This window comes from Mrakia frigida (genome assembly GCF_051309035.1).
Source record: "Mrakia frigida strain ATCC 22029 unplaced genomic scaffold BDY24scaffold_15, whole genome shotgun sequence".
Taxonomy (NCBI): Eukaryota; Fungi; Basidiomycota; class Tremellomycetes; order Cystofilobasidiales; family Mrakiaceae; genus Mrakia; species Mrakia frigida.
The window spans coordinates 116,548-133,322 of NW_027481266.1; the positions used below are offsets into that span (position 1 = coordinate 116,548).

Sequence of the window (16,775 nt, forward strand, 5' to 3'; positions counted from 1 at the left end):
TCTTTCTTGCTACCTCACCCGTCTTTACGCTCTGTTAGAGGACGTTTCCCGCTCCTCTCTCGCACGAGTAATCGTTATGCGTCTCTGGGCACGCTCGCTCGTCCAATTCGAAGCCAGTTCGCAAAACGTTGCTTTGCCTTCCGATCGCTTCCACACCTACCTCGTCCCTTTCTTGAAGGTGCTACTATGTGGTTGGCTTCTGGATCTAATCAGGAGGCTAAGCTGATATTGTGGAGCTGAGCAGCTACCACGAGAACGAAGAGGGGAGGAAGAAAGGGAGATCGTCGCGTCGCGTCAGTCACCTTTCCGTCTTTCTCTTCCTGTGCCGAGTCCATCGTCGTCTAATCCAAAAGCCTCCTCTTTGATGATGTTCTCCCCTTCGTCTCGGATCGGACTCCTCGTCGACATTGAAGAGCACGAGGTTTTTGATCCGGGACGAAGGAGGGGTTCACTTCAATCGGTCCTTCCATTCTTCTCCCTGCCTGAATCAGCAAGGGGTCTTCCTATTCTGGCACGGCATTGTCACTTTCATTCTCTCATCACTGTGATTGCCGATGAATGGAAACGAGAAGCGTCGGCTCAGAGATCGATGGCTCGACGCATCGCTTCGTTTTTAAGGCTTCCTTCCTCTTTGCTCCTTCACATTTCTCCCTCTCGTTGCTCATCAGTAGAGGCGTGAGCGGGAGCCGGAGGGGTTGTTGAGTTCTCAAACTAGCAGCAACCCCTCCTCTTCATATCCCAAGCCTACTGAGCAGCGACGACGAGACGCGTCTTTTCCTCTTTTCCTCTCTTTTCTCTGTTCATCCAGGTGTTCAGGCCTATCTCGTGAGAAGGAATCTGCGAAAACCTCGTCCAAGTAGGCTCGTACCTTGAGCGAGGCTGCTCTGAAACCCTCACGAGTCAGGTCGTCGAACCCGAATTTTCGATCCTCTCTTTCGTGTTCTCTTTTTCCTCGCAATCCCTCGAGATTCGGTCCAGGTCATGATAGCAAGGAGGAGGCCCTCAATTCAGGAAAGAGGGACTGTTCGACGCCGACGCGTCGCTTTCATTTTGTTCTCTTTCCTTTCATGATCCATCGCTCTTTCTGATAAGTAGTTTTTCGATAGCTCGGATATTAATAAGACTTCCAGCTCCAACGATCAAGTGAGCGTGAAGGAAGAACCATCAATCGAAGAAACAACTCGAGTGAACGAAAGCCCATCGACGCGTCCAAATCGAGTACCGAAGCGTCGAGTTCTCAGCTCTGAGGCCGAATGATAGGGGGACGAAGAGACGAAGGCTTCAGTAAAAATTATTTCGTACTTGAGCGAAGTCAAGAAGGAGAAAAAAGCAGAGAGAGAACGATTGTGCTCACGTCAGATGCGAAAGAGAAAGCCAACCTTGAATCCCGCGATTTGGACGCCTACAACAAGCTGTCGAATCTCAACTGGAAGCAGGAGGGGGAGAGGGAAGAACGAGATGGAAAAAGAAGAGAAAAAGGTCAGTTCGACGCGTCCCGTTGTCGTCGCGTCGACCGAAGACAAGCAAGAAATTCACTCACATGAAGGGAATCACCAGTTCGGAGCAAAACAAACGCTCTTGTGTTTCTTCCAGTGTTCCTTCTGATGAGCTTTGGGAGGGGAGCGTGGGAGGAAGAAGACGAAGGAAGGGAGAGGAGGAAAGAGTCAGCGTCGACTCGACGGGCGAAGACGACGTCGGGAAGACGTACCGTGGGAGCAATATCGAACTGTTTGGCACTACGCACCAAAAGAAAGAACGTTGAAAGTTGAGTCAGCTTTGCAGGAGAGCGAAACGAGCAGGAGAGAAGGAAGAGAAGCGACTCACTCGTCCACACATCAACATGTCCTCGCTGGTCCCGTCCACACAAGTTTCCTCCTTGACGACTCCTTCCATCAACGCATGGCACGTCTTCCATCTCCCCAACGAAGTGGTACCCGGTGCGAGACCCACTTCTCGCAGCTCTCTCGACGTGTACGGATGACCCTCCGCCGTCACGAGAAGGAACGAAAGCGCGGACCAAACGACATCTCCTTGTCTGGCCAAGAGGAGTGCCTTCCTTTCAAAGATTTGGCGGAGGAGAGGAGCCATCGTTTTGAGTCGTTTTTGAGCTGCGACGGAGGGGAAAGGAAGGGGGAGGTCGAGTGGGAAGAAGATTCGGACGTCGTTAATGAGGGAGAAGTAGAGTTCGACGATGCAGACGAAACAGTCTCGTTCGATGGGTCCCTTGAAGCTGTGAACCGTTTTGAACCAGATCTGACAGAGGCGAGGAGATCAACGAAGGAAGGAGGGACCAAGGTCACAACGTCAACCGGAGACGTTTGTTGCACGAAGAAACGAAGGAAATCAATCTGACCTTGATGGACTCGATCGGAAATGAAGAAATCCTCTCCAAGGCAACAGTCCATAGCTTTAGAGCTTCTTCCTGACGAGTTCGAACCCATCTGGCCACCCACGGTTCGAGAGCGACGAGGGTGGAGATGTCGTTGAGGATTCGATGGACCTCGGAATCCCAGGCAAAGGGAGTTTCCATGAGGAGTTGGAAGAAGGAAGGAAGGTAGAGAGCTCCGAACTTGGCCTGCAGACGGTTAAGAGGCGGTAGAGAAGCAGGAGGACGGAAGGAAGGAAAGGAGGAGGAAGTGAGCTTTCGACGAGGAGGAGAGCTTCCCGAAGGAGAGAGACATGCAAACCCAGAAGACGTTATGAGCCTTGAGACCGATGCGATGAGTTCTGTTTTTCTGGTTCAGGTAAACAGGGAAGGCAAGGAGAGTCAGCAGAAAGGCAAGCAGGAGGAGGAGACGAAAGAGCAGCGAGCTCACGAGGGCGAGGAGCGCTCGTCCTTCATCAGGAGCAGGCTTGTTCTCCAATGGATTGGTTGAGATTCCCAGAAGAGCTGCGAGATCGGAAGGCTCCATAGTTGTTTGGGAGAGTCGATATTCTGAGGAGATGGCCGTCGAAGGGAAGGGAAGGAAGCGCAAACAGCTCTTGACTCTTCGAATCGATTTCAAAGGGAGTCGATCTGATCTCCAACCTTCATCCCTTTTTTTTCGCTCGTACGACCAAGTTCTACAAGCCAAGATGTCCGACGATCTAGACGTCTTCGACCGGACTCACGATTCTACCACCACCAAGATCAGGAACAGGAAGGTCAAGGTCGTAGGAGCAGCGCCGACCTCCAAAGATCTCGACTCCTCCGGAGGTTCGACCGACACTCTTCAGCCTCAACAACAGCAGCCAGAGGAGGACGACAAGGACGAGGTTGTGTATGGACGAACTCCAGATGGAAAGAGTGAGTTTCTCTCTTTCGTCTCGTGTATATATCTTGTCTAGGGAGTCGACGGTTGAGCTTGTAAACTGACCTCGTTTGCTTCCTTCGTCCCCTGCTGGCAGTCTTTGTCGTCCCCGAGACTCACTCGTTCATCTACCATCTCTTCTCTCCTTACACGAGAAAGAGTCATCTCGATATCCTCACTCTCGTCATGCTCGGATCTCAGTGGTAAGTTGGCGTCTCCGACTTTTTTCCCGTTGACTCTTTGAGTTCCTTCCTTCAAAGAACGAGCTGACACGCTCCTCTTCTTTCTTCAGCCTTCTCTTCTGCTTGATCCCTCTCCGACAATCCCGAATCATCTTCCTCGTTCTCTTCATCATCTTCAGACTCGCCTACAACTTTGGTCTTGGTTGGATCCTGAGGAAACAGTCCACCAAGCAGTACATCGTCAAGGAGATCGTCAAGCGTGGATGGCTCGACGAGAAGAAGCAGCCTCAGATCGCTAGATGGTGCAAGAGGGAGCTCGAGGGAAAGATTGGAACTGGATACGTCTTCGAGGAGGCTCCCGTAGAGTTCACCGTTTGGCTCATCTTCAGGCAGGTGAGTCCGCTTTCTGTTTGGGGCAGGCAAAAGAGGGAGGGAGGCGTGGACGAGTTGAGCTCTCTCCGCTCTTTGTCCTCCTCCTCCCTTCGCGTGGAACGAGCCTAGCTCGTGTTCGAGGGACATCACAGAATGGAAAAGCTCACTCTTCCTTCTGCTTGCTTCTTCTCAGGTCGTCGACGTAATCCTGCTCAAGTACGTCCTCGCTCTGACCAAATCCTGAGCTCAAACAAGAAGGAAGGAGAGTTCGAGCTGACCTTGAACTCCTTCCCCTTCTTCCCCGTCCTCCAGCGATTTCGTCTCCTACTGCTGGTTCGCCTGGTCCTACTGCTCTTTCCCTGCCAACCAGTCTCTCTGGATGCACGTCCTCAGATGGGTCGGAGGTTGGACCATCATTGGGTTCTACGTCTGGGTCAAGGTGAGTCGTCCTTTCCTCCTCCTCTCGTCTTCGGCTTCGACCCTAGGCCTCGACTTGCTTTCTCCTTCTGACCCGTTCTTCTCGTATTTTGCAGGTCGATGCGCATCGAGTCGTCAAGGACTACGCTTGGTACTGGGGAGACGCTTTCTACATGATTCTGTTGAAGAAGGACTTGGTCTTCGACGGAGTGTGAGTCACCCTCGCTGCTTCCTTCTCGCCTCTCAAACTTCCCGTCACTGACATCTCTTGTTATTTACGCAGCTACGATCTTGCTCCTCATCCCATGTAGGTCTTCTTATCTCTGCACGTGCGAGAAACCACTCCTCAGAGCTCGACGAGGCTGACTCCCTCTCGTCTTTCTCCTCGTCGTCTCGCCTCAGGTACTCCGTCGGTTCGTCCTCTCTCAACTCTCAGCTTCCTCTTACATTTCGTCGTCTCTTAAACTGACCTCTGATTCTATTTTACATCTTCTCCTCCCTAGGCTACGCTGGATTTTACGGACTTTCCATCATCGTCGCGTCCTACACCGTTCTCTTCGTGTCTATCGCCGCTCACGCTGCTCAGTTCGGGTTCCTTCTTTGGTTCGAGAACCCTCGTAAGTTCTCCCGTAACTTCTTGAGGTCCTATTTTCGACTTGACCTAAATCCATTTCCTTCTACAGACATCGAGCGAGTCTATGGAGGACCCAAGAAGCCTCTCGCCAGTCGAGTTCCTCTCGCCAGCTCTCAAACTCCTTTGTCGACTCCTCACTCCGAAGGAATGGACTCTTCGACCTCAGCGTTGGATACTAATGATACTCCTGGAGCCACCGAAGGTGCGTCTTGACCCCAGTCGTCCTGTTTCTTCCTCTTCGACGCGGTTCTCTTTGCTGACGCCCTTTCTTCCTCCTGGTCTTCTCCTCAGGGGAGACGGCTTCGGAGACTGAACTCTCAGATCACGTCGACGGACTTCCTAGCACCTTCAGCGTCCCTCTCAAAGCCAACGCTAGATCGAGCAGCTTCCTCTCCACGTCGTCTGGAATCAACCCCGCTGGAAACGTTCGAACCAGGAGCCGAGCCAAGTCTGTTTCGATGCACGATCTCTACCATCGATTCTTCAGGAAGGACGTCGTCGTTTTGAAGAACATCGATCTCTTCAGGCGAGTCTGGGCTCGACATTTTCCGTCGCGTCTCGTCTGTTCCGCTGACGACCTTCGCTTCTCCGTCCCTCCTCGTTCTCCCACAGAGCTTCCGATTTCTCCCTCGTCCTTCTCCTCACCTACACCCTCGGTCCCATGCTCCTCCCCTCTCTCTCCGGTCGACCTCTCCTCATCGCCTACTTCCTCCACGCTCTCGGATGGAGACTTTTCCACTCGTTCGGTCTCGGAGTCCTCCTTCAGAAACAGTCCGAGAACAAGTGGTTTGTTCGACACTTCATCAAGCACTACCACTACCCCGCCGGAGAGGAAGGAGCTATCGAGGAGGCTTTCGCCAACTGGAAGGTCCTGTACAACCTCTCCTTGACGATGATGTACGGTGAGTCGAGCCGTGTTCTTCTTTCCTCCCCTTCAACTCTCGAGACTGACTTCCCGCTTTCCCTTTTTTGTCAGCCTCGTTCATGGGACTCGCTTGGAAGACTTACAGCATCCCTACCGACTGGACCGTTGGAAACCAGCTTCTTCGACACGTCCTCGGAATCGTGAGTTCCGTCTTCTCTCGTCCTCCTCGCAGAACAGCCCAAACTGACTTCAATTATACGTTCATCTTCTCAGTCCCTCATCGCTCTCCATCTCTGGACTTCCGTCTCGACCTACGAGGTTCTCGGCGACTTCGGTTCGTCCCTCTCTTCCGAGTTTGCCCCGACGCGCCGCTGACTTCGCCTTTCGCTTCCCTCTCTCACACAGGATGGCTTTACTCGGACTTCTTCCTCCTCGACAACTATCCTGCTCAACTCGCCTACACCGGTATCTACCGATTCCTCAACAACCCTGAGCGAAGCATGGGAGGAGCTGCATTCTTCGGACTTTCCATCATCAGCGGAAGCAGGCTCGTCTTTGCCCTCGCCATCTTCTCCGCCTTGTCTCACTGGTGGTTCTTAAGTGCCGTTGAGAGGTACGTCGTCTTTGTCTTGATTCGTCTGCTCGTCTAGAGCTAGTTTCGCCCTCCGAAGACGCGCGCTGACTCTGTTTCTCCTCTCGTTTCGTCCTTCAGCCCTCACATGCGAAAAGTCTACGGCGATGCCATTCGAAAGGACGCTGGAGTCACCAGGACCCTCAAGACGGTCGTCAACAGCAACTCCAAGTTGTTCGAGGCTGAGGAAGTCAAGCGTGTCGTTCAGGAGGTTCGTTCTTCTTTTCGTTCGTTTCAGCGCTGAGGACGTCGAAGCTCACCTTTCTTTCCCTTCTCCTTTCAGGTCCGAGGTACTATCGAGAAGGTCGACCAGAAGATCACTCAGGCTGTCGACGAGTTCCTTGAGAACGGTGAGTCTCTTTTCGCGTCTCGTTTCGGTCGTCTTGCGATTTCTGACCTCCCGCTCTCCCCTCCATAGCTCGACCTCGATTCTCAGAAGTCGTCCAGGACACCAAGTTCCTTCTCCAGCAGTCTCGAGAGCGTCTCGTCATCACGTGAGTGCTCCCTCGCCTCATCTCTTCTTTCTCGAACTTGTTCTGATCAGTTGGTTTCTTTTCCTCCAGCCGCGTCGCCAACGTTTCCGACATCGACAGCTCCAAGTACAAGATCGCCGTTCTCCCCTCCGCTGCTGCTTCTGCTCCTTCAGCTTCAGCTTCGTCTTCGACCAAGGAGAGCGTCATGCGATTCCACATCGGAGAGCCAATTCAAGTCGCTTGGGAAGCTCCTCAGACTCACTCGTGCGCTTCCCGCTTCATCCCGTCTCTTCCTTCACTTCGCGCCTCGAGGCTGACTTCCTCCTCCCTTTTTCTTCCATCAGTCGAAAGGACTGGATCGGAATCTACCGACTCGGAGCCTGCAAGTCTCAACTCGTCACACGAATCTCGAGCGTCGGGAAATGGGCTCCTCTTCACGACGGAGAGTTCGACGGAGAGAAGCCTATCCCCAAGGCTGGAGATGGAGTGCGACCTGACGCTGGATTCGAAATCGAGAAAGGGAAGATCGTCCTGAAGGGAGATGCTTTGCCTTGGCAGACGGGACAGTACGAGTTGAGGTTGCATCATGATGGTTCGTTCGACGCGTCTTTCCTTCCTTCCTTTCCGTCGCTGACCTCTCTTTCTTCCCTCCGTCTTTCGTTTAGGGAAACACAACGTCATGGCTCGATTCGCTCCTATCGAGATTTTCGGTGAGTCTCTCGAAACACCCACTTGGACGTTTCCTCAACGTTCGAACCCAAGCTAACCTTCCTCCTCTCTTCCCTCTCTCAGTCCCTCGACCCTCCGACCCAATCTCCTTCGACTCAGTCCATGACATCCTCACCCGAATCATCACTCTCGCTCTCGACTCCGACCCCACCCTCGTCCCAGCCATCGCTCGACCTTCCCTTCTCCCCGTCCCAACCGCCGTCCCTTCCCACCTCGTCGGAGAAGACGAGCCAGAGGTCGAATCGGAAATCGACACTCAGTCCGCTAGCGTCCAGATCCAGAGCCAACTCGTCGATCCAGCTCACGACCCAGAGGACTTCATCATCATGTATGCCAACCAGGCGAAGAGGATCGTCTCTGGAATCCAAGAAGCGTTCGACTTGGATTATGCCGCGGAGGTGGTGTTGGCAGAACCGAACGTGGAGGATCTGGCGAGGAAGATCGTGGAGAGTAGGAGGATTCTGGGCCCTTCGAAGGGTGGAGGAGGCGAAGGAGAGACAGGCGGGAGAAGAGGGTCGGGTGTGGCACTGGGGTCGGTGCTGTCTTGAAGAGGGAGGGAGATGGGAGGTGAAGGAGGAGTTGAGGGAGGGGTTGAAGAAGCAAAGCAAAAAGAAGAAGAAGACGAAGAGGAGTGACGAGGATGTGACGAGTTGGTATATTTTCAGAGTGTAGTTCGATTGATTGATGAGGCTGTCGTTGACTTTTGGTCTCGAATCGAAAGCTGGTCGACGACGCGACGCGGCTCTGTTTGGCAGGACTTTCGGCTTTTCGCTGGTCTAGGACGGACCGCATTCGATCAATTCAAAGAACACTAGACATACCTACAAGTCTAAACCGCCCTTCTCGCAAGCCCGTATCGACTGCTCGGGATGAGCGTTCCCGTTCGTGTGTTGAAGTTTGAACGCTTCCCTCCCTTGCTTTGCAGCGTCAGCGGCACCGAGTAGAGCTCGAGCGTAGATGCTTCCGTCTACTCCGAGGAAGATGAGCTGGGGGAAGACGAGGACGAAGAGAGAGGGGTCACTGGCCGTCTTCCCGAGAAGTAGCTCGAAAAAAGAAACGGACGGAGGGGTCGTCGTCTCGGCGAGTGCGCTTTCGTCCGCTCTCTCAGCCCTCCTCCAAACAGCAAAGGTTCACCAACCATGCAAGCCGTCTCGTCCAAGCCGTCTCGTTGTAATCGAAGCAGAGCTGTTTGCTCGAGGGTTACTCACGCGTTGGCTCTGATAGCTCTCCGACGACGATTGATCCAGCGAGAGTTCATGTAATCAATCCAGAAAACGATCTAACCCGATGAGTTTACTCGTAAACGTTGGGCTCAGCAGCGAGAGTGTACTGGGCGAGTCCCTAGAGAGAGGGGAAGGAGTACAGAGAGGAAGTCAGAAGCGAGTTCGAGAGCAGAGGAAGAGGTCGACGGGAGACGCGAGCTCGAGAGTGAAAGGAGATGCGTCGACGTACCTCAGGGAACCAAAGAGCGATCTCCTTGAGAGCGTTCTCAACGGAGTCAGATCCGTGGCAGACGTTTCGTCCCATGTCTGGAGAAGGTAGCAAAGGAGAGGAGAGAGGAGAGGTCAGCTTCCTCCTCTTCGTCGAAGGAGGGAGGAGATGGACGAACCAAGGGCGTAGTCTCCTCGGATGGTTCCGGGAGCGGAAGCGAGGGGGTTGGTAGCTAGTGGGGTGAATGAAAGGTAGGGGGAGGTCAAGTCAGTCTCGAGTCGGGCTGCAGAGGAGAGAGCGAGGGCTGAAAAGAAAGGAAGGAGACGAAAGCTCACCTCCGAGCATGACTCGTCCAGTCTTGACGACGTCCTTTCCCTGCCAGGCCATGCAGACAACGGGTCCAGCCGAGGCCATCCACTTGACTGTAAGACGGAAAAAAGAGAGTAAAAAAGATCAGCAAACGAGATTTCGAAGAAGGAAGGCCGAGCTTTGACCTCGAGCCTTGCCTGGCTCGTCGAATGAGCTGCCAGCAGACGACAGACGGGCTTCAACACTTCCTTCGCAGAACCCAGAGGTTCCCTTCCATCTACTAGAGTATCCCTGAATACTGTCAGAGAGGAGAGATGAAACGAACCGAGCTTGGGGAAGAAGGGCTTGTCCTTGAGGTCGGCGTAGTGCTTTCCGAGGTGCTCCTCAGTAGGGGAGGCGAGCTTGAGGGCAACCTGAGAGCGATGGGAAGAAAGAGCGAGAGAAGAAGCATGTTAGCTGACTGAGAACGACTGTTATCGATCCGACTGGCGGAGGAAGAAGACGGGAAGGGAGGAGAGGGACGAACGAGCTTGAATCCTCGCTTCTCGAATCGAGCGATGATCTAGAGAGCGGAGAAGGGATGATATAGATCAGCAAAGATCTCTAGCAGTAGCGAGAAGCAGAGGATGATTCTCACCTCTCCGACGAGGCCCCTCTGGACTCCGTCGGGCTCTTGAAGAAAGGAGGGGGAGAGCAAAGAAGGGAGAGAGATGGAAGGGGAAGGAACGTGCAAAAGTCAGTTTTTGAGCTCTCTTTTTGGATCCAAACAAGATGGAACGAGATCAAGAACGAGATGCTAACTCACTGATCATGATGTAGGAAAGCTCAGAAGACATAGTTGGAAAAGAAGAAGAAGAAGGGGAGAGGAGAGGGAAGAGGTGAGGTGGAAGCTAGGAGGAAGAAGAGGAGAAAGCGAGCTGAAAAGAAGGGAGGGGGCACAGTTTCCCTCGTTCGACTCCCCCTTCTCTCCTACTAGTCATGGATCCGAAACAACTCGCCGCTATCCTCGAGATTACCGAAGGAGCAGACGGAATAGCCTTGAATCCGACTTCGCTGCACGACAAGAAGGACGAGGTCATCGAATTCCTGGTGAGTTCGATTCCCTTCGAGCGTTTCTTTACAATTCACCTCTGATACCCTCTTGTGTGATCACGCACAGGGAGCTCTGAAAACACACGATGACAGATCTGGACGCTCCGCCTTCTGGGTCCGTGTGTTTCTTTGAAAACCCGATCTATCTTCGCTCCTTCACCGGCTGTCCTGATCTCACCTCGCCTCTTCCCTTCGCTTGTTGTGCGCTTCACTCTAGGCCGAATTTGGATCCCTTTTCCTTCCATCCTTCGTGAAACTCGTCTTGGGATTCTCCCTCGAGATCAACTTCGTAATGCACTCGTTTGCTTCTCAATGGTTGTCGCTCGCGGGACTCGAACAGTGGACGCGACGTTTCTGTCGAGCACAACCAGACGAGGCCGTTAAGTTGTGGGCCGTTGTCGTTGAAGAGATTTCCTTTATTCCTCTCAATTTCCTTCAGGTTCGTCCTAATCTCCTCTCCTGCTCTTCTCGTTCTGTCAATTTTGCGCAACTGATGCTGCTTCCTCCCTCCGCCCGATCTTCGCTCCTATCTCCAGGCTTGGCTTCTGAGGCTGAGATCCTTTCCACTCTCTTACACCCAGCCTATCGAACGAGCTCGACTTGGCATGCTGCTGGACGCCTACAGTATGCTTCTCCACCAGATCATCCTCGTCTCCCCCGTCGGACTTCTTCTCCCTCCTCCCTCTCCTCAAGCTTCACCTCGGCTTCAAAACCTCCTTCCTGTGCTGGAGGGAATTGGTAGGGAAGAGGAACGTCTGGCAAGAAGAGGCCAACCGGGAATGGCTGCTTCCTGTTTGATCCTTGCGATGTCGGCCGGGGGACGTCGTTTTTCAACAACCCATCTACTGAGGCTGCTGTCAATCGAGAAGGATCTCGAGGCTTGGAATATATGCCATCTTTGTACTGGGACTGGATCGGTGGAGCAGTGTGTTAAGATCGAGGATGGGGAGGAGATGTTGATGTGTGGAAGGGTGAGTTGAAAAATCTGGTTTGATTCTTGAAGGGTCTCCACTTTTTTACTCTTCCCTCTTCTCTCGCTGACCCATTCTCACCTTTGCTCTTTTCTTCGAAAGTAGTGTCAAACTGTTCGCTACTGCTCCAAAGGTCCGTCCCCTGCGGTGATCGTCGCCAGTTCTGTTCTTCTCTTCTTCTCTTCTCTCTCTCACTCTCCCCCCCGATTTTCCTTCCAGCTCATCGGAGAGCGTACTCCGGAACCTGGTCTCGGATCATGCGAAGTTGGGGGCGTAGCTTGGAGTCTCTTCGTTGGTTTATCTCGGACGCGTCTCGATGTCGATGAGACTTCTCGTCGTCGAATGTCTCTCCCTTTTCCATTTTTCGCATCAAGAAAGACAAAACATAAAACATAAAAGCTCATCCGTAAATCTAACGGAACCAAAAGAGACGTCATAAACCCCGAACGAGAAACCGAGAAGCAAAAGAAGAAGAAAAGAAATCATAAAACGGTCGTCGCCTCCTCAAACTCGTCCAGCAGCCGCCTCGGTCCCCATGTACTGCTCGAGCAGATCAGGGTCGAACCCTTGGTTCCCGAACGATTCAGCAGCCTCGTCGTTTCCGTAGAATCGAGTTCGTCCTTCAAACGTCTTCTCGATGTCCCCGGCGGGCACCCCGATTCCTCCGAAGGGGAGTTGGGCTTTGAGCTATAGAAAAAGACGAAGGAAGAGGTCAGGTCAAGAAGGAAGAAGGGATGAAGGGGATAAGCCGAACCTTCCATGATTCAGGGAGATCCCAGGTCTTCTGAACGTCGTGCTCGATGAGCTGGAGAGAAGAACGAGGATGAGGACGAGGTCAGCTCGAGGTCGCTTCTTTTGAAGGAGAGAAAGGAGAGGGAAAGCTCACGCTGAGACCGAGGTGCTGCAACGAAGCTCCGACACCCTCCGTCGAGAAAAGAGTCCAGATGTTTCCCTGCAACGCGAGGGAGAGAGAGACTTTGATCAGCCTCGACGCGTCGACGAACGACAAGAGCTCTCTGCGGGACGAATAATCGAACTCACCTGCAGAATACCAGAAGACTGATCAGAGAAGACAGGGAACATGATAGCGTAGGAAGCGTAGGTGTTGGTGATTTCGTCGATAACGTCTGAAGGTCAGGGCGAAAGAAGAGCGAGGAAGAGAAGAGGGAGGGAGGGAGAGGTCAGCCCTCGTCGAGCTGCGAAGACGACACGAAGAGCTCGCTGCTAGCTCACTTTGATCCTCGAAGAACAGAACGGTTCCAGCACCTCCGGCCAAGCTCTTAACTTTGCCTTCCGAGGCAGCTCGAGCGGCGTCTGGGACGAGAGAAGAAGGGGAGAGAAGGAGGGAGCCCGGGCGAGTGAGCTTCGTCCGTTTCAGCCCTCACGCAAGGTTGAGACGAACCGTTGGGGAACGAAGTAGCTTCTTCGACCTTCGACCAGACGATATCCCAAAGAGCCTCCGACTCGGTTCCCCAGAGAACTACGACCCTAGCAGACTGGGAGTTGAAGCTGGAGGGAAAGAAGGAAAGAGAGGGGAGGAGGGAGGGAGGAAAATGTGAGCTTTCACCGAGAGCGAACGATATTGGAGAGAGGTAGCAAGGATAAGAACGAACCTCGAAGGACTGAGCTTTACGGCCTGGTTGACGATGTCCTGGATCTTCATCTGGGTCAGGGCAGAGGGAAGAGTCTTGGAGAGAACGTAGATTGAACGCCTCTGCTCAAGAGCGGCGAGGTACGACTCGGATGTGATGGACGATGTTCGAGAGAAGCTGCTTCGAGGTACGATTTTGGTCATGGTTGAAGAGGGAGTGGTTGATGGGTAGGAGAGAAAGATGTAGTTGAAGTACTGAGTAGTGAGTGGAGGGAAAGGAAGGCAGGAAAGACGAGCTATCTGAGTTCTGATTCGGGATCTCTTCCTGTGCCTTCCAAGTTCCAGAACGTCAGATTGACAAAGTCTCAAGCCTCGGCTCGTTCTTCGGTACCGTCGGCTTCTCCCTCTTGCGTTTTCACGAGCTGATAGAACCACAATCGCCTTCGGACGTCGAGGAGAGGAGAGGGAGAGAAGGGAAACAAGATGGAGGTTGTCGACGCTTGAAGTGAAAACTCCGCCTTGATGGATTCCGTTCGAAGTCAAGGGGAGAGAAGAGGGGGGAGAGAGCGAAAGGTTGGTAAGCGAGCTTAGAGTGTGGACGTGGAGAGTCGTGGTTGGACGTTGGTGGGAGGAAGGAGCGAGTGTTGAGCTCGGTCGAAATTCGTACGAGCTCGACCTTCCCTTCCTCCTCTTCTCTCCCAACGTCCAGCATCCTCCTAGAGCCTTTTCACACCGACTGAACCACCCGCAGCCTCTTCTCAGCCTCTTTGGAAATCATGCCGCTCGAGCAAGCCGTCGACGGTCAAGCTTTCCCCCTCCCCTTAGAGAAAGCGAAACGCTCATGATCGTCCAACTCTCTTCACACTCCCTCCGCCGCGTTCGCCTCCCGCTGCAACTGGATTCTCCTTCACCAGCCTTTCAATCGGCCCCATCTCACTCTCCTTCACCTCTTCGCCCAAGAATCTCCATTCCTTCCCGGCCTCCCTGGCCTCGTGCCACGTCGCGTTGAGCTCGACCTCGGCCTTCGTGACGGTTGAAGAACGAGCGAGGAGTGGGTGTAGAGGAGTCGGTGTGTTTTGAGTGAGGTGGGATAGGAGAGGTAGGAGGTGGGTGAAGCTGTTCAAGGATATAAAGGGAGAGGGAGCGGGGAGGAGAGGAAAATCGAGGTCAGGACGCGTCAAAAAGAAGAGAAGTAAAGAGACGAGGACGAACCCTTCTGTTCTCGAAGCATGTCGAGCGAGGGAGAGTAGATGTTCTGAAACGGTGGTGGTTGACCATGAGACGCTCGCCGGAAGGTTGGAGAGGGAGCAGAGGAAGTCGTCTTGAGTGAGAATCGCAGCGTCGGGCGAGGTCGAGTCGATGGAAGAGGAGATGATGAGGCGAAGGGCATCTGCAGAAGGAAAACGTTGAAGGTTACAGACATCTGATCAGTAAACAGTTCACTTCGTCGTTCGAATCACTCTCGACGATGAAAGGAAAGAAGGAAAGGGGGAGACGCGGACGTACCTTCCCAGTTCTTCCTCTTCTGCTCAATCTCCTCGCTCTCCTCCTCACCACCGATCCCCTCAAACTCTCCATCTTGAAGATCCTTGATCTCGCCACTAAGAGCGACGAGCAAAGCCTCCAGCTCCCTGAGTTTCCCAATGTCGTTCGACAGCGACGCGTGAAGGAGGAGAGCTGCTGGGAGAAGGGTTGTTGAGAGGTGAGACTTGGCCTACGGACGAAGAAATAAGAGTGTATCAGTCTTCAACTATGAGACGAGACGCCAAACAACTCGAGAAAGAACGAAGAACGGAGACCGAAACTCACGAGTCGAAGCAATCCCAACTCCCGTTCGACCTCCTCCAGCCGATCCTTCTCCCTCCCCGCGTCCATCAACTCATGCACCGCACTCCCCTCATTAAGATCCTCCTCCTCAACCTCGTTGTTCAGGAACTTCTCCATCTCCTCCTCCCAAAACTCCTTGTCGCCGGCCTCCTTCGCAAACACGTCCTCCAACCTCCTCTCTTCAACTTCCAGTTTCTTCCTCTCCGCTTCTCTGCTCTCAGGTGTAGCTGCGTTGACTGCCGAGGAGATGCGAGAGGCGAGATCTTGAGATGACGACGCTACGGAGCGAAAGAGAGCTGGGGATTGGGTGAGATGGAGAGGTTGAGAGGACGAGGGCGCGGAGGGATGGAGGTGAGGCGTGAGGGAGGTAGTGAGGAGGTCGAGGAGAGTTGGGAGGGTTGTTGAAGAGATCTGCGATGTAGCCATTTATGTATTTCAAAGTCAGAGAGGGAGGGGGGGTGGGAAAGATAGAGGACAGAACGAGACGAACGAGCAATCCGAACGAGGTGAGGTCCGAATCAAGGGTCGCGATCTCTGAAGCTAAAGCTGCTTCGGTTTGGAGACGGACTTGGTTGTTGAGTTGCTGGTCGTGGAGCTTCCGTCTGAGAAATGGAATGAGTGAGCGAGAGTAAGGAGAGAAAATGAAGAGGAACGAACTGAAGACGGTCGATGTTGAGCTCGAGTTGACGGACTCTGCGTTCTTTGACTGAAGCGATGGATCGATTGAGGGTAGCCATCTCACTTTAGAATAAGATGAGCTGAGAGTCAGCTCCATTTGGGTCGGAACGGCTCGAAGAGACGAGAGACGAAGGAGAGGGCGACGAACGTGAGCTCGGACGGAGGATGATAGTTCGGAGGAGGCAAGGTTGAGCTTGATGAGAACGGAGACGCAAGTTCGACGACTCCGAGAGAGAGCGCTCGATCCCAGCTGTTCGATGAGAAGAAGAAATATGGTCAGCAAGCTGAGATGGGGAAAGGAATGAGCTCGTCGTCCATCGACCCTTTCGGTTCCCTTCCTTCTCGAGCTCAACCGTTCCAGCTCGTTCCTCATAGACCCCCTCCTGTATTCCATGTAAGAGAGTCACTATCGTCGTACTCACATCTCCCTTTCCTCCTTCTCCAAAGCTGTCGTCCTTCCTTTTCTTTGATCCTCCTCCACGACTCTCGCGAGCCAACAACAGAGGTCGTTCAGCGAAGGAACTTCGAGAGCCCAAGCCAGGTCGGAAGGAGTGATCTTTTCCTGGATCTGAGAGGGAACGAGAGTAGAGACGTAGGAGGAGAGAGTGTCGAGGTGAGCCATCTTGAGAACGGAAAATTGAGCTTGTCGTGGTTGCTAGGCGAGGAGGAAGCCGAAAAGAAGGAAAGACGAGCTCGCTTTCCGTTTCCTTTCCCTTCCTCTTCCTCTAACGGCCAGCATCTTGATAGAACTGATTGGGCGCCAGCGCTGACGCTCTTACATATCTTTGCTCCTCGTTGTCCCCAAACTCTCCAACAGCCAGCTTGCTGCTCGACGATCTCCCGACCTCTCCTTCGCCCAGCTTCTTCACTCCTTCGTCGAACTCCTTTCCTCCCCATATGGACTCCAGCAGAGCTCTACTCGAACCCGGGACGCTCCTTGGACTCCCTTCAGTTGAGCTGGACGTAACAAAAAGCCATAGTCGCAGACGAAGGACAGAGAACTTCTTCTGTGAGTCGTCCGAGCCCTTCCTCCTCTCGCTCTCATGATTGCTCTCTCTGACTGATTCCTCTCCTCTTTCCCTGACAGCTCATATGGGTGATCCATATTATGCTTGGAGATCCAACGACTGAACGGTATATGTAACGAGACCACTGCTTCAGGAACATTTGGTGATCGTCATCCCTCGAACACTCTCTTGGGTCTTGCGTCCTTCGACTCTTTTGATGCTGACACCTCGAGTTTTCTTGGGTTCTGCTCTTCAGGTTCTCATATGAGTTCCCAG

The 16,775-nt window shown here is 53.3% G+C and overlaps 6 protein-coding genes across 6 annotated transcripts; 2 read left to right on the plus strand and 4 right to left on the minus strand.

Moving 5' to 3' along the window:
• Positions 1–1,114: 1,114 nt before the first annotated feature.
• BDY24DRAFT_388683 (zinc finger MYND domain-containing protein) lies at positions 1,115–3,043 on the minus strand. The gene is made up of 8 exons (XM_076640403.1): positions 2,817–3,043; positions 2,688–2,735; positions 2,354–2,575; positions 1,825–2,253; positions 1,709–1,736; positions 1,541–1,609; positions 1,355–1,426; positions 1,115–1,243 (listed from the first exon to the last, which is right to left on the minus strand). Exons 1-6 carry the CDS (start codon positions 2,910–2,912, stop codon positions 1,551–1,553), a joined length of 882 nt encoding a protein of 293 aa, XP_076496648.1. The 5' UTR covers positions 2,913–3,043; the 3' UTR covers positions 1,115–1,243; positions 1,355–1,426; positions 1,541–1,550.
• CHO2 (phosphatidylethanolamine N-methyltransferase) lies at positions 3,023–8,293 on the plus strand. The gene is made up of 21 exons (XM_076640404.1): positions 3,023–3,286; positions 3,388–3,493; positions 3,583–3,865; positions 4,038–4,060; positions 4,157–4,283; positions 4,378–4,472; positions 4,545–4,571; positions 4,757–4,878; positions 4,945–5,097; positions 5,187–5,421; positions 5,508–5,797; positions 5,872–5,960; positions 6,034–6,094; positions 6,166–6,373; positions 6,473–6,602; positions 6,675–6,741; positions 6,810–6,885; positions 6,955–7,128; positions 7,209–7,456; positions 7,530–7,574; positions 7,657–8,293. Exons 1-21 carry the CDS (start codon positions 3,076–3,078, stop codon positions 8,139–8,141), a joined length of 3,255 nt encoding a protein of 1,084 aa, XP_076496649.1. The 5' UTR covers positions 3,023–3,075; the 3' UTR covers positions 8,142–8,293.
• Positions 8,294–8,835: 542 nt separating this feature from the next.
• YNK1 (nucleoside diphosphate kinase) lies at positions 8,836–10,218 on the minus strand. The gene is made up of 8 exons (XM_076640405.1): positions 10,139–10,218; positions 9,971–10,005; positions 9,860–9,895; positions 9,659–9,746; positions 9,360–9,446; positions 9,203–9,256; positions 9,046–9,122; positions 8,836–8,934 (listed from the first exon to the last, which is right to left on the minus strand). Exons 1-8 carry the CDS (start codon positions 10,167–10,169, stop codon positions 8,887–8,889), a joined length of 456 nt encoding a protein of 151 aa, XP_076496650.1. The 5' UTR covers positions 10,170–10,218; the 3' UTR covers positions 8,836–8,886.
• On the plus strand, positions 10,219–11,550 carry BDY24DRAFT_388692 (uncharacterized protein). The gene is made up of 3 exons (XM_076640406.1): positions 10,219–10,422; positions 10,493–10,864; positions 10,962–11,550. Exons 2-3 carry the CDS (start codon positions 10,718–10,720, stop codon positions 11,403–11,405), a joined length of 591 nt encoding a protein of 196 aa, XP_076496651.1. The 5' UTR covers positions 10,219–10,422; positions 10,493–10,717; the 3' UTR covers positions 11,406–11,550.
• Positions 11,551–11,765: 215 nt separating this feature from the next.
• Positions 11,766–13,679, minus strand: BDY24DRAFT_388696 (Nitroreductase-like protein). Its single transcript, XM_076640407.1, has 7 exons — positions 13,010–13,679; positions 12,799–12,905; positions 12,630–12,710; positions 12,438–12,523; positions 12,283–12,348; positions 12,151–12,201; positions 11,766–12,083 (listed from the first exon to the last, which is right to left on the minus strand). Exons 1-7 carry the CDS (start codon positions 13,189–13,191, stop codon positions 11,901–11,903), a joined length of 756 nt encoding a protein of 251 aa, XP_076496652.1. The 5' UTR covers positions 13,192–13,679; the 3' UTR covers positions 11,766–11,900.
• An 8-nt stretch (positions 13,680–13,687) lies between these two features.
• Positions 13,688–16,141, minus strand: BDY24DRAFT_388701 (uncharacterized protein). Its single transcript, XM_076640408.1, has 8 exons — positions 15,915–16,141; positions 15,641–15,742; positions 15,472–15,555; positions 15,305–15,416; positions 14,797–15,225; positions 14,494–14,701; positions 14,200–14,377; positions 13,688–14,103 (listed from the first exon to the last, which is right to left on the minus strand). The coding sequence occupies exons 1-8, from the start codon at positions 16,112–16,114 to the stop codon at positions 13,827–13,829; spliced, it is 1,590 nt and encodes a 529-aa protein (XP_076496653.1). The 5' UTR covers positions 16,115–16,141; the 3' UTR covers positions 13,688–13,826.
• Positions 16,142–16,775: the final 634 nt, after the last annotated feature.

Excerpts from the sequence above, each read along its gene's own strand:
- BDY24DRAFT_388701 (XM_076640408.1), bottom strand. The coding sequence starts at position 16,114 with ATGGCTCACCTCGACACTCTCTCCTCCTACGTCTCTACTCTCGTTCCC. Across the intron at positions 15,556-15,640 it reads CATCCTCCGTCCGAGCTCAC|TGAGATGGCTACCCTCAATC; the intron begins GTTCGTCGCCCT and ends CTTATTCTAAAG. Across the intron at positions 15,417-15,471 it reads CTCAACATCGACCGTCTTCA|ACGGAAGCTCCACGACCAGC; the intron begins GTTCGTTCCTCT and ends TCCATTTCTCAG.
- BDY24DRAFT_388696 (XM_076640407.1), bottom strand. The coding sequence starts at position 13,191 with ATGACCAAAATCGTACCTCGAAGCAGCTTCTCTCGAACATCGTCCATC. Across the intron at positions 12,524-12,629 it reads TCTGTTCTTCGAGGATCAAA|ACGTTATCGACGAAATCACC; the intron begins GTGAGCTAGCAG and ends CCTGACCTTCAG. Across the intron at positions 12,084-12,150 it reads ATCTCCCTGAATCATGGAAG|CTCAAAGCCCAACTCCCCTT; the intron begins GTTCGGCTTATC and ends CTTTTTCTATAG.
- BDY24DRAFT_388692 (XM_076640406.1), top strand. The coding sequence starts at position 10,718 with ATGCACTCGTTTGCTTCTCAATGGTTGTCGCTCGCGGGACTCGAACAG. Across the intron at positions 10,865-10,961 it reads TTCCTCTCAATTTCCTTCAG|GCTTGGCTTCTGAGGCTGAG; the intron begins GTTCGTCCTAAT and ends TCCTATCTCCAG.
- YNK1 (XM_076640405.1), bottom strand. The coding sequence starts at position 10,169 with ATGTCTTCTGAGCTTTCCTACATCATGATCA. Across the intron at positions 9,896-9,970 it reads AGAGGGGCCTCGTCGGAGAG|ATCATCGCTCGATTCGAGAA; the intron begins GTGAGAATCATC and ends TCCGCTCTCTAG. Across the intron at positions 9,747-9,859 it reads AGAAGCGAGGATTCAAGCTC|GTTGCCCTCAAGCTCGCCTC; the intron begins GTTCGTCCCTCT and ends CATCGCTCTCAG.
- CHO2 (XM_076640404.1), top strand. The coding sequence starts at position 3,076 with ATGTCCGACGATCTAGACGTCTTCGACCGGACTCACGATTCTACCACC. Across the intron at positions 4,879-4,944 it reads TCTTTGGTTCGAGAACCCTC|ACATCGAGCGAGTCTATGGA; the intron begins GTAAGTTCTCCC and ends TTCCTTCTACAG. Across the intron at positions 5,798-5,871 it reads CTCCTTGACGATGATGTACG|CCTCGTTCATGGGACTCGCT; the intron begins GTGAGTCGAGCC and ends CTTTTTTGTCAG.
- BDY24DRAFT_388683 (XM_076640403.1), bottom strand. The coding sequence starts at position 2,912 with ATGGAGCCTTCCGATCTCGCAGCTCTTCTGGGAATCTCAACCAATCCA. Across the intron at positions 1,737-1,824 it reads ACATGTTGATGTGTGGACGA|TGCCAAACAGTTCGATATTG; the intron begins GTGAGTCGCTTC and ends TTTGGTGCGTAG. Across the intron at positions 1,610-1,708 it reads AGTTCGATATTGCTCCCACG|CTCATCAGAAGGAACACTGG; the intron begins GTACGTCTTCCC and ends CCCCTCCCAAAG.